This window comes from Protobothrops mucrosquamatus, unplaced genomic scaffold (assembly GCF_001527695.2).
Source record: "Protobothrops mucrosquamatus isolate PMUCROS unplaced genomic scaffold, P.Mucros_1.0 scaffold_219, whole genome shotgun sequence".
In the NCBI taxonomy this organism is placed as follows: Eukaryota; Metazoa; Chordata; class Lepidosauria; order Squamata; family Viperidae; genus Protobothrops; species Protobothrops mucrosquamatus.
Genome location: NW_015386295.1, coordinates 68568 through 80702, shown reverse-complemented (window position 1 = coordinate 80702; position 12135 = coordinate 68568). Strand labels below are relative to the sequence as shown.

Below are 12135 nucleotides of genomic sequence, written 5' to 3'. Positions count from 1 at the left end.
AGCAATATAAGGGAGCAATTTAGCATCCACCAAGGCATAAAGACAGTAAAATTACTGGGGTTTTTTTTTGTTTTTGGTTTTTTTTGCCTCTCTGCTGGGGGAATGAAATGAAGGGCTATTTATAAAGCGCTCCCTGCTTTGGCTATAATCAAATATAATAACAAGATAGAACAAAAAAACAATCTCTTTCTGGAAACCACCTTTGTAATACTCCTTTTTAATAAGCCTCCTAATGGCCAAATTAGAAGGACCCCAACCGAAGTCATTCATCCCACATAAAACAAACATTGACTTTTTCTTCTTAGCTTTGTTTTACCAGCTACATTAGTTCCAGATGGGGCTTCAGGGGCTGGAGGCTTTTTTTTTCTCTCTCTCTCTCCAAGAGTTTAAATGCGGAAACCGGCAGCTGCTTTTTATTTACCGGAGGCAAAATCGGAGAGGGGTCTGAACTGGGGAAGGGGAGATTTCATCAGCTGTCGACAAGGAGCGTTCGCTGGAAAAAGGACCCCCAGCATTTCACCCGGCGACTGCCTATGTGACCTGACAGGTAGTCCCCAACTTACGACCACAACCCAGCCCAGAATTTCCGTTGCTAAGTGTGTGAGACAGCTGCTAAGTGAGCTTGGCCCCGTTTTACAGCCTTTCTTGCTCCCGTTGTTAAGTGGATCACTGCGGCTGTTAAATTAGTCACATGGTTGTTCAGTGAATCCGGCTTGCCCCCGGTTGACTTCGCTTGTCAGAAGGTGGCAAAAGGGGATCCCGTGACCCCGGGAGACGCTGTGACCGTCGTAAATACGAGTCAGTTGCCAAGGGTCTGAATTTTGATCCTTTGACCTATGGAGACGCTGCAATGGTCGTTAAGTATGAAAAACGTGACACTGAGGGTTTGACACCCCTGGTCTAGATCTTTTTGGATCCTAAAATGATCCAGGGCCTGGAGGCTAAAACATACAAAGAACGGCTGCGGGACTTGGGTTTGGCTAGTCCAGGGGTAGGCCACCTTGGCTCTTTTATGACTCGTGGACTTCAACTCCCAGAATTCCTGAGCCAGCCACGCTGAGGGGAATTGGAGAGGTTTCCATGCTGAGCCAGGCTGGCTGAGGAATTCTGGGAGTTGAAGTCCACCAGTCATAAAAGAGCCAAGGTTGCCTACCCCTGGGCTAGTCTAAATAAGAGAAGAAATAGGGGAGACAGGATAGCAGTGTTCCAGTATTTGAGGGGCTGCCCCAAAGAAGAGGAGGGGGGTCACGTTATTCTCCAAAGCACCAGAGGACAAGAAACAACGGCTGGAAACTGATCAAAGAGAGAAGCAACCTGGAATTAAGGAGAAACTTTCTAACAGTGAGGACAATTAACCAGTGGAACAGCTGGCCACCAGAAATCGTGGGCACTCCATCACTGGAGGCTTTCTAAGAGAGACTGGACAGCCATTTGTCTGAGATGGTATTTCTCCTGCTTGAGCAGGGGGCTGGACTGGAAGACCTCCAAGGTCCCTTCCAGCTTTATTCTATTCTATTCTATTCTATTCTATTCTATTCTATTCTATTCTATTCTATTCTATTCTATTCTATTCTATTCTAATCAAAAATCATAGTAGCTGCAAAACTGAATATGTGTCCTTCCTCATTGTAATGTGTGGCTACCAAGTAGTTCCAAAAAACCCATTTTTTTAATTATGTTCAATTATCACAACTTTGTCTTCTTTTGCTTAAAAAACAACAACACCACATTGTGAAAAACGTTAAAAGAATGGAGAAGCCATGCTGTTTTTTTCCGGGAAATCACTGAATACAAGATCAAATCAGAAATTCATGAACATTGCTCATTTACCCACAATTCATAAAGCAACCCTAATTTTATTTAATGCATTGTCTGGGAATTTCTCATTAAAGCCCTTCCCATGAGCAAGTCACCAAGTTTACAAAGCTATCCATTTGTGCTTTTGAGTCTGACAAAACCTTTTTTTTTAAATATATTTTTGGGCTTCAGGCAGGAAAAGACAAAACCACCTTGTAGGCTGGGCTTAATACCTGAAGGGACCAGTGGCTCAGCCTGTCTACCACAGCTTCAAGTAGCTTTCAGAGACTTAAAAGACGTTATTAAAATGACTTTAAAAAGAGCGATTCCAATGAATTACTCCCTCTGAATCTGCAACACCCCCCTTTCTACGTCAAGCCCATGCAAGCTGAATGCACTGCAATGTGAGTTGCTTCATTCATTTTTTCTACGCAAGATCCCGAAGACTGGAGACTCTGAAAAGGTTTTCTGGCAGTCCTTGGGCTTTTCCTGTAATCTTGGCAAGCAGCATTTCAAAGCCACCATGCTTGACCTTTGCAAGGGGAAAGCGGTCCAGGCTTTTTGATGGAATTGCCTCTGAATGACCTGCCTCATTCAGAAAAAACCAAACTTGTGAACTGGCGGGGAAGCAATGAGTGGGACATCCACATTCATGTGGACGGAAAACCTGGGAACGGTCGGAATAAACAGCCTCCAGCTTGTCTCCGGGCGCACTCTGTGGTCGGGCACAATGATATTATTCTTTCCCCCTGCGTTCATATTTGCACAAAGTCATTCAAGGGGTGGTCTAATTTACTGCCTTTGGCCACGCCCACCCCAAAACAAATAAACATAACTTAATGGGTTGTTGTGATCTATACGAATAACACTTTCCTTGTTTCCATGCCGACCCTAAATGTTCAACGAATCCAATTGAAGTCATAGATATTTTCCGGCTTACAGATGCGAATCAGACCCCAATTCTTGGCCTTCCCTGGTTTAAAAGAGTAGCCAAGAGCCAACTGTGTGAATGGGGTTAAAAGTGAACATTGGCTTGCAACGAAGAATACGTCCACCGTTCTCAAGAGAGGGAAGGATTTTGAAATAAAACCATCCCTGTAGCTCACCCTATCCATCAATCCTTAGAAGTCTCCAATATTACATTTTTGGGGGAAAGGTTTGGAAATTGGACAGTCTCTTGGCTCAAAAGTATTTCTGGGTAGTATAAATTATCTGGGTGTATTCAAACCATCAAAAAAAAAGCCAATGCAGTCATAGGCTGCGTTAACAGAGGGACAGAATCGAGATCACACGGACTGCTAGTACCGCTTTTTTTTTAAAGGCCTTTGTAAGATCACACTTGGAAGACGGCATCCAGTTTCGGCTGCCACAATATAAAAAAGATGTCAAGCCTCAAGAAAGACTGCAGAGAAGAACATCAAAGAGGCTAAAACATATGAAGGACGGTTGCAGGAATTGGGTATGTCTAGTCTAGTGAAAATAAGGACCAGGGGTGACACCATAACTGGTTCCAATATTTGATGGGCTGCCACAAGGAAGAGGGGGGTCCATTCTTCTCCAAAGCCCCTGAAGGCAGGACAAGAAGCAACGGATGGAAACTCATCAAGGAGAGAAGCAACCTGGAACTAAGGAGAAATTTCCTGACAGTGAGAAGAATTAACCAGTGGAGCTCCTCGCCTCCAGAAGTTGTGGATGCTCCATCACTGGAGGTTTTCAAGAAGTGATTGGACAATGATTTGTCTGAAATGGTGTAGATGTCATGTGTCTGATTAACGGAACACTTAAAAGGACTTTCAGGCATATTTTCTCCTAAAAGCATTTATTAAGGTTACAGAGACGTCAGTACAGCATGGTGGAAATGCTTAGGTTTGGCTTCTCTTCCCTTACGCATAACATTCCAAGCATTTCCCACTCCCTTTTTTGGGGGTCATGGTTCACATCTTCCAATCAACTTGGAAGATGTGATTTACTTCCGGTTTCTTTCTCCCGGGCTATCCTTATTCTCCTCCCTTTTTCCCTGTTGCCTGGTTTAACTATAAAAATACCAGACAGTTCTGCATATTGTCAAAGCAAGAATATACAGTATTTGCAGCGTTGACAGTAGTAGGATCTCCTGCTTGAGCAGGGAGTAATAGTAATAATAAAGTTGGAAGGGACCGTGGAGGTCATCTGGTCCAACCCCCTGCTCAGGCAGGAAACCCTACACCATTTCAGACCAATGGCGGTCCAGTCTCTTCTTAAAAACTTCCAGTGTTGGAGCATTCACAACTTCTGGAGGCAGGTAGTTCCACTGGTTCTAACGGTCAGGAAGTTTCTCTTTAGTTGTAGGTTGCTTCTCTCTTTGGTTAGTTTCCATCCGTTGCTTCTCGTCCTGCCTTCAGGAGTTGGACTAGATGACCTCTGAGGTCCCTTCCAACTGCTTGTTATTCTGTTCTGTTAAATCTGATTTCAGTGAGGCTTACAGCACAGTAACTGTTTTCCCTTCTGAAAACTGACTTAGGAATCCTCCTGTGAAATATGTCGGAGGATTCAAACCCTGACAGGGCCCTGACTCCCTGAAAAATGATAAATAAATACATTTGGGTGGAACTCTTCCCCTCCCTGCCAAAGAAAATGAATGATTTCATGGGCGATTAAAGTTAAGAAAGATCATTTTTAACAATTACATTTTTAATCTAGGCATCAAGTACGAGCCTAGAATCTTGCGTCTTTATAAAATGAGATTTTCCCATCAGAAACAGATAATAAAACAATCCATTCTCAAACCATATTTTTTAATGGGAAGGATAAACCCGCCCAGTTTTCCTATGTTAGCCACTCACAAGATTTATTTTGGATCAATGCTTGTGTGTTTTTGTTTTTTTATAGCAACTCATGATTTTGTAGCCAGGCAGCTCCTCCAGGCTCAGCAGAAGAGACCAGGGGCAGCAATCCTGGTTTGCATGTCCAAGCCCCCCNTTGCTTCTTGTCCTGCCTTCTTCTGGTGCTCTGGAGAACAGCTTGACTCCCTCTTCTTTGGGGCAGCCCCTGAGATACTGGAAGACTGCTATCCTGTCCCCCCTCGTCCTTCTCTTCATTAAACTAGACATACCCAATTCCAGCAGCCGTTCCTTATATGTTTTAGCCTCCAGTCCCCTAATCATCTTTGTTGCTCTTCTCTGCACTCTTTCTAGAGTCTCAGCATCTTTTTTACATCGTGGTGACCAAAACTGGATGCAGGATTCCAAGTGTGGCCTTTCCAAGGCCTTGTAAAGTGGTATTAACCTTTCACGTGATCTTGATTCTATCCCTCTGTCAGTGACTGACCCAAAGGTGGGTCTAAAACTCACAGCCTCCCTGCGTCTAGCCTGGTGCCGTCATCACAACACAAATTGGCTCTTAATGCTAAATTGGAAACCAGACCTGTCCTTTTGCTACCTAAGGCTTGTTTACAGGGCATGCTAGACGTGTCACCGTTTTATCATATTGTTCTCAGTTGTGTTCTCCTTTCCACTGACAATCCTACTGCAGCGGGAACCATTTGCAAATGCTCAGGATAGGAAAACAAGAATAAAATGTTTGGTAAAAATCACCATGGTTCTCATTTTGCCATTTGCAAGGGTTGTTTTTTTTTTTTGGTTTTTTTAAAAAAATATCTTTTAGGGAGTTTCAGACATGATGTCACCAGTCAAACTTCCTATATTTTGGTGATGGTGGTTGCTAGGCTGTCACACTCTTTAATAGACTTGTGCAAACCGAGGGGATGTATTTTGACTTCTTCCTTAAAAGATTATATTCGATACTCACGTAATCTGGAAGTGGAGAATCAGGAGCAGACAGGGAACTTCTCAGAGACTGCGTGGCCTGTTCCAAAACTTTGTTGTGCTTTTTGGACAACAACGAAAACAAGCTGGAGGGGAAGGGGGAAAAAAACAAGTATATTGTTTTCATAGGAATCAAGGGAAGGTGTTCTTTTTTTATGAAACAATTTAGCGCAGTGTTTCTCGAGCTTGGGAACCTGGAGATGTGTGCCCTGGGGAATTCTGGGGGTTGAAGTCCATGCATCTTCCACGCTGCCAGGCTTGAGAAACATCGATATATAAACTTTACCTTGCAGAGGTAACTTTAAAAAAAAAAAGAGTTTATAAAGTGTTTTCTCAGAAATTGAATTCTACAAAGGACATATTTAGTTTGAAAGCAGAACATTTCCAAAGTAGATCACAAAACAAACATTGTGTTTGGACTGCCAGGAGACACTGCAGATATAAGTTAATCCAGAGCCACAATTCAAGGTAAAGAACTTGGATAATTCCTGCTCTTTAATCCTTTTTTTTTTTTTTCATGAAATTTCCCTTCGTCCCGGCTATCGCGGCAAGTTGAGCATTTATTCTGACTTTTTTTTTTTTGCCACAATCTTAGGACGCTTGATGGCTTAAAAGTATATCCACCTACCACGAATAAAAAAAAATGAACCAAGGGTTAATTTTAATATTTCTAATTCAAAAGCCAGCCCTACGTTTTTTCTGCTGAACCCACCAAAATGTCCTTGTGGAAAAATGAAAAATTTGCTACAGTTTCCTTTAGTTGCCCTAATGTTTTAGTTGTCAAAAAACGTTAGAACAATTACCCAATGGAACCACCTGCCTCCAGAAGCGGTGAATGCTCCAACACTGGAAGTTTTTAAGAAGAGACTGGACAGCCATTTGTCCGGAATGGTCTAGGGTTTCCTGCCTGAGCAGGGGGTTGGACTAGATGGCCTCCAAGGTCCCTTCCAACTTTATTATTATTATTATTATTATTATTATTATTATTATTATAAAAGCGTCAGGAGGGACAAACCCTTCAGTCAAAGACTGAAGCAAAGAAATAGGATTGGAAACCCCAGACTTAAAATCACAGTTGAGACCAAAATTACCACTGCTCAATGAGGCGGTTTGTTAAGTGAGTTTTGCCCCATTTCACAAACGTTCCCTGCGCAGTGATTAAGCGAATGGCTGTCGTCGCTAAGTGGATCACGCGGTCATTAAGCAAATCTGGCTTCCCCCACATTGACTTTGTTTGTCAGAATCCTGCTGGGAAGGTTACAAATGCAGATCACACGGGACCGTGCAGGGTAGGCCACCTTGGCTCTTTTATGACTGGTGGACTTCAACTCCCAGAATTCCTGAGCCAGCCTGGCTCAGCTTGGAAACCTCTCCCTTTCCCCTCAGCATGGCTGGCTCAGGAATTCTGGGAGTTGAAGTCCACGAGTCATAAAAGAGCCAAGTTTGAAGATCCCTACCCTAGGCCTAGAATCTAGACCAGGGCTAGGCAACCTTGGCTCTTTTATGACTGGTGGACTTCAACTCCCAGAATTCCTGAGCCAGCATGGGGGAACTATGGCCCCTTCATGACTGGTGGACTTCAACTCCCAGAATTCCTGAGCCAGCCTGGCTCAGCTTGGAAACCTCTCCCTTTCCCCTCAGCATGGCTGGCTCAGGAATTCTGGGAGTTGAAGTCCACCAGTCATAAAAGAGCCAAGGTTGCCTACCCCTACCCTAGGCCTAGAGTCTAGACCAGGGGTAGGCAACCTTGTCTCTTTTATGACTGGTGGACTTCAACTCCCAGAATTCCTGAGTCAGCCTGGCTCAGCTTGGAAACCTCTCCCTTTCCCCTCAGCATGGCTGGCTCAGGAATTCTGGGAGTTGAAGTCCACCAGTCATAAAAGAGCCAAGGTTGCCTACCCCTGAACTATCACAACGAATGCTTGCCACTGGCCAAGGGTCTGAACTTTGATCCGGGGGGGGGGATGCTGGAACGGTCGTGTGAAAACGGTCCTACGTTGTTTTTTTCAGCGCCGCTGGAACTTTGAACAGTCACTAAACAGATGGTTGCACGCCCAGGACTGCCTGTATATATAACGTTTTAATTCTAGAAAAATAGGGCATTCAAATTCCACACTCCAGGGTAGACAAGGACTGTGGGAACAGGTGTAGAGGTTCAAATGCATCTGCAGGGATTACGGGTCCTGACCCCGGATCTGACCTAGCTCTGGTTTTATCAACTATGGTGCTCTTGAACGTTGGAAAAAGATTGACAGGAGCTTCCATGCTTCAGGAAGTCAGGAGCGTTTTCACTGCTCTCCCCAAATTTGGTAAATGCAACCGATTCCTTGTCTGTGGAGATTCTCAGTCATCCAGGTCAATGGCTGTGCCAAAGGGGCTTTCTCAAAAGGCAGCTGGACTTTCTTGTTTTTCCATGAAGAGATTTTGCTTCTCGTCCAAGAATGGAGTGGAATGGAATAGAATAGGATAGAATAGAATAGAACAGAACAGAATGTGTAGTGGAATAGAATATAGAACAGAATAGAATATAGAATAGAATAAAACAGAACAAAGAATAGAATAGAATAGAATAGAATAGAATAGAATAGAATAGAATAGAATATAGAACAGAATAGAATATAGAATAGAATAAAACAGAACAAAGAATAGAATAGAATAGAATAGAAAATAGAATAGAACAAAGAATAAAATAGAATAGAATATAGAACAGAATAGAACAGAACAAAAAATAGAACAGAATATAGAACAGAATAGAATATAGCACAGAAAAAAGAATAGAACAAAGAATAAAATAGAATAGAATATAGAACAGAATAGAACAGAACAAAGAATAGAACAGAATATAGAACAGAACAGAATATAGAACAGAAAATAGAATAGAATAGAACAGAAAATAGACACTTACAACCTTTGTGCCATCCCCAGGGTCACGTAGTCAAAATTCGGATGCTTGGCAACTGACTCATCTTTATGACGGTCGCAGTGTGTCCTGGGATCATGTGATCCCCTTTTCCGACTTTCTGGCAAGCTGAGTCCATGGGGAAGCCAGATTCGTTTAATGACCGTGTTACTGTTAACAACTGCCACAATTCATTTAACGAGGGTGGCAAGAAAGGCTGTAAAATGAGGCAAAATTCAGTTAACAACCACCTTGCTTAGTGAAAGAAATATTGGGCTGGAGGGCTGCCTGTAAACATTATTTAGAGCAGGGGTCTTCCAACTTGGCCCTTTGATGACTGGTGGACTTCAACTCCCAGAATTCCTCAGCCTGCCTGGCTGAGGAATTCTGGGAGTTGAAGTCCACCAGTCATCAAAGGGCCGAGTTGGAAGACCCCTGGTCTGGATCCAAGCCCACACTTTCATCAAAATGGCCGACTGAGGAATCCTGGGAGTTGAAGTCCACCAGTCATCAGAGGGCCAAGTTGGAAGACCCCAGATTTAGAAGCTATAAGCTATTTATCTGTTACCCAGGCTGATCAAAGCAAGTTTAGCTTTTCAAGCAATTCACTTCACAGGATAACAACGTTTGACGGTGTTTGCAGTTAGCAGGAAAACAGAGGCTCATGTTTCCCTTCCCTTCAAAGAACAACTCACAAGAAATTTTTTTTCTCCTAGCTACAGATGTCATGCCATTAAATAAAGCGGTTCACCAAAGTTAATCATTAAGCCCAAAATACAGATTTCAGATAAAGACTTGGGACTGTTGCTGAAATGATCTCTCAAACCTCTCGATTAAAAAAATAAAATAAAATTCAGAAACAGCACCGATTCATAAAATTAGTGACCACTATTATCTACATGCTATGTTTAGCGTATGGAAAATAAAAGGAGGTTAAGCTCTTCGTTTAGAAAGACGAAATATAATTTAATAGGTAAACAAGGAAAGTCAATGTTCCTGCGTTCAAAAAGGATGTGATTTGGGAAGCTTGTGGAATGGAGTATAACAAAATCAATGCAAAAGTACGTTGAAAATAAAGTAATTATTACTACAAATGGGTTTATCCAGCAGACTAATGTATTCAGCAGACTAACTAACTATCCAGACTAACTTTTTTTTTTTTTAATAACTTCCTTAACGCATTGTGGGAATGCGGTAGACATAATTTAACTTGATTTCTTTGACGGATCTGAAAGGAACTCTCATGTCCTACTAACTAAACTCTGATGACACGACAGTTAAGTGGCCACACAGATGGATTAGATAGATGTGGGAGCCAGTTTGATGCAGAGGTCAGAGTGCTGGCCTAGAAAGCAGGAGACACAATTCCCGGTCTCCCAGTTGGCTGTGTGTGATTTTGGGCACAGCCCAACCCAACTCACAAAGTTGCTATTGTGGGGAAAATAGGGAGGCTGGAATATTAAATGTGATTACTGCCTTGAGTTATGTGTATATAAAAAAAGGGATGTAATAATAATGGGGCAGCACCAGGCAATTACAGGCCAATTACGCATGCTTACCAACAACTTTCCTTGTACCTTGCTCAATAGTAGCAACTGTGAGAGGGATCTCGAAGTCCTAGTGGACGATCCCTTAAATAGGAGCCAGCCGTGTGCTGCAGCTGCCCAAAAAGCCAACACAGTGCTGGGCTGCATTAACAGAGGGAGAGAATCAAGATCAGGTGAAGTGTTAGTACCACTTTACAAGGCCTTGGTAAGGCCACACTTGGAATCCTGCATCCAGTTTTGGTCACCACGATGTAAAAAAGATGCTGAGACTCTAGAAAGAGTGCAGAGAAGAGCAACAAAGAGGATCAGGGGACTGGAGGCTAAAACATATAAGGAAAGGCTGCTGGAATTGGGCATGTCTAGTTTAATGAAGAGAAGGACGAGGGGGGACATAGGTGGCAGCCTTCCAATATCTCAGGGGCTGCCCCAAAGAATAGGCTCTTCTCCAAAGGACCTGAAGGCAGGACAAGAAGCAACGGATGGAAACTCATCAAGGAGAGAAGCAACCTGGAACTAAGGAGAAACTTCCTGACAGTGAGAACAATTAACCAGTGGAACAACCTGCCTCCAGAAGTTGTGAATGCGCCAACACTGGAAGTTTTCAAGAAGAGGCCGGACAGCCATTTGTCTGAAATGATGTAGGGTTGCCTACCTGAGCAGGGGGTTGGACTAGATGACCTCCAAGGTCTCTTCCATCATCATCATCATCATCATCATCATCATCATCATCATCAACTAACTGGTGTAACACAGGTAGTCCTTGACTTACATCAGTTCATCCGGTGACTGTTTGAAGTTACTGTAGAACAGCACTAAAAATAATGACTTATGACCGTTTTTAACACGGACGACCACTGCGGCACCTCCACGATAACCTGATCAAAATTTGGATGCTTGGCAATTGACTCATATTTACGACCACTGCAGTGTCCCGGAGTCATGTGATCCCCTTTTGCGACCTGTCCATGGGGAAACAGCAGTGGCAAGTAAGGTAGTAAAAAGGGGCAAAACTCACTTAACAAATGTCTCACTTAACAACGAGCTCAACTGTGGTCATAAGTTGAGAACTAGCTGCAGCTGATGCAGTCCCGCAGCATCAAGTTGAAAAGAAGCTTTTTCCACCAAGGCAGAGAAGAAATGGAAGAACAAACGGTCAGCTCCTAATTGATAAGATGAATTTAGAAAAGCACCGGAGAAGGAAGGAAGGAAGGAAGGAAGGAAGGAAGGAAGGAAGGAAGGAAGGAAGGAAGGAAGGAAGGAAGGAAGGAAGGAAGGAAGATCCGAGACTTGACAGTATCTCTTGGATTGATTACACGAAGGCTAGATAATCCCCTGCCTGGAACTGACAGGTGCCAGTCAACACATCAGGAGCTTTGGGCCAAGATCCAACCCCTGGGCCAATCCAGTCGTTGGGTAGGGAGGCAACGGTGGACTGGACCCAAGCGGAACTGAAACGTCCGATAGGAAAACGGGACACAAAACAATGAATCGGAGTTGTGGCAGGCAGAGTCCAACTAAATACTTTAAATAGTTCCTAACTGTAAAAAAGCAGCTAGGCAGAGAAATCAATGAACCGTACAGAGGATGAGATTCCTGTCAGGTGATGTCTGAGGCTGGAAGTCATCGGTCTGGGAGGCTTTAATTTGGATTCCAGCACCCGGAAGCTGAAGTCAATGGTCCAGATCGGAGGTAGGGAAAAGATGGCGCCCTTTATGACTGGTGGACTTCAACTCCCAGAATTCCTGAGCCAGCAAAGCTGGCTCAGGAATTCTGGGAGTTGAAGTCCACCAGTCATAAAGGGCGCCATCTTTTCCCCACCTCTGCTCTAGATTGTCAGTTCCATCTTCTCTGTTTTTAAGCCACGTGAAACGGTGGACTTTGGCCTGGGAGGGACCAGCCATGTCTGGGGGTTGCGGTGTAGAAAGGGTGGGGGGGGAGGGTGGGGGGTTGAAGGAGGAGGGAGGAATTAGTACGATCTGTGGGAGGGGCAGATATGGCGGGAGCAGAGGACCATATCAAGTTAGGGGAGCACGCACACGCTATTTACAAGCTTGTGAGTGCTCCGGTCCTCAGGTCTCTACTCGGTCCC

The 12135-nt window shown here is 43.7% G+C and overlaps 1 protein-coding gene across 1 annotated transcript in view; it reads right to left on the bottom strand.

The window, feature by feature from the left end:
• Positions 1 to 12135, bottom strand: part of LOC107298650 (dymeclin) — a gene marked incomplete at its 5' end in the record, with an annotated part of 114696 nt that overhangs the window by 53650 nt on the left and 48911 nt on the right. The window contains one exon of the mRNA XM_015828032.1: positions 5584 to 5686. Coding sequence (XP_015683518.1) covers positions 5584 to 5686 — 103 coding nt within the window. The remainder of the gene's footprint in view (positions 1 to 5583; positions 5687 to 12135) is intronic.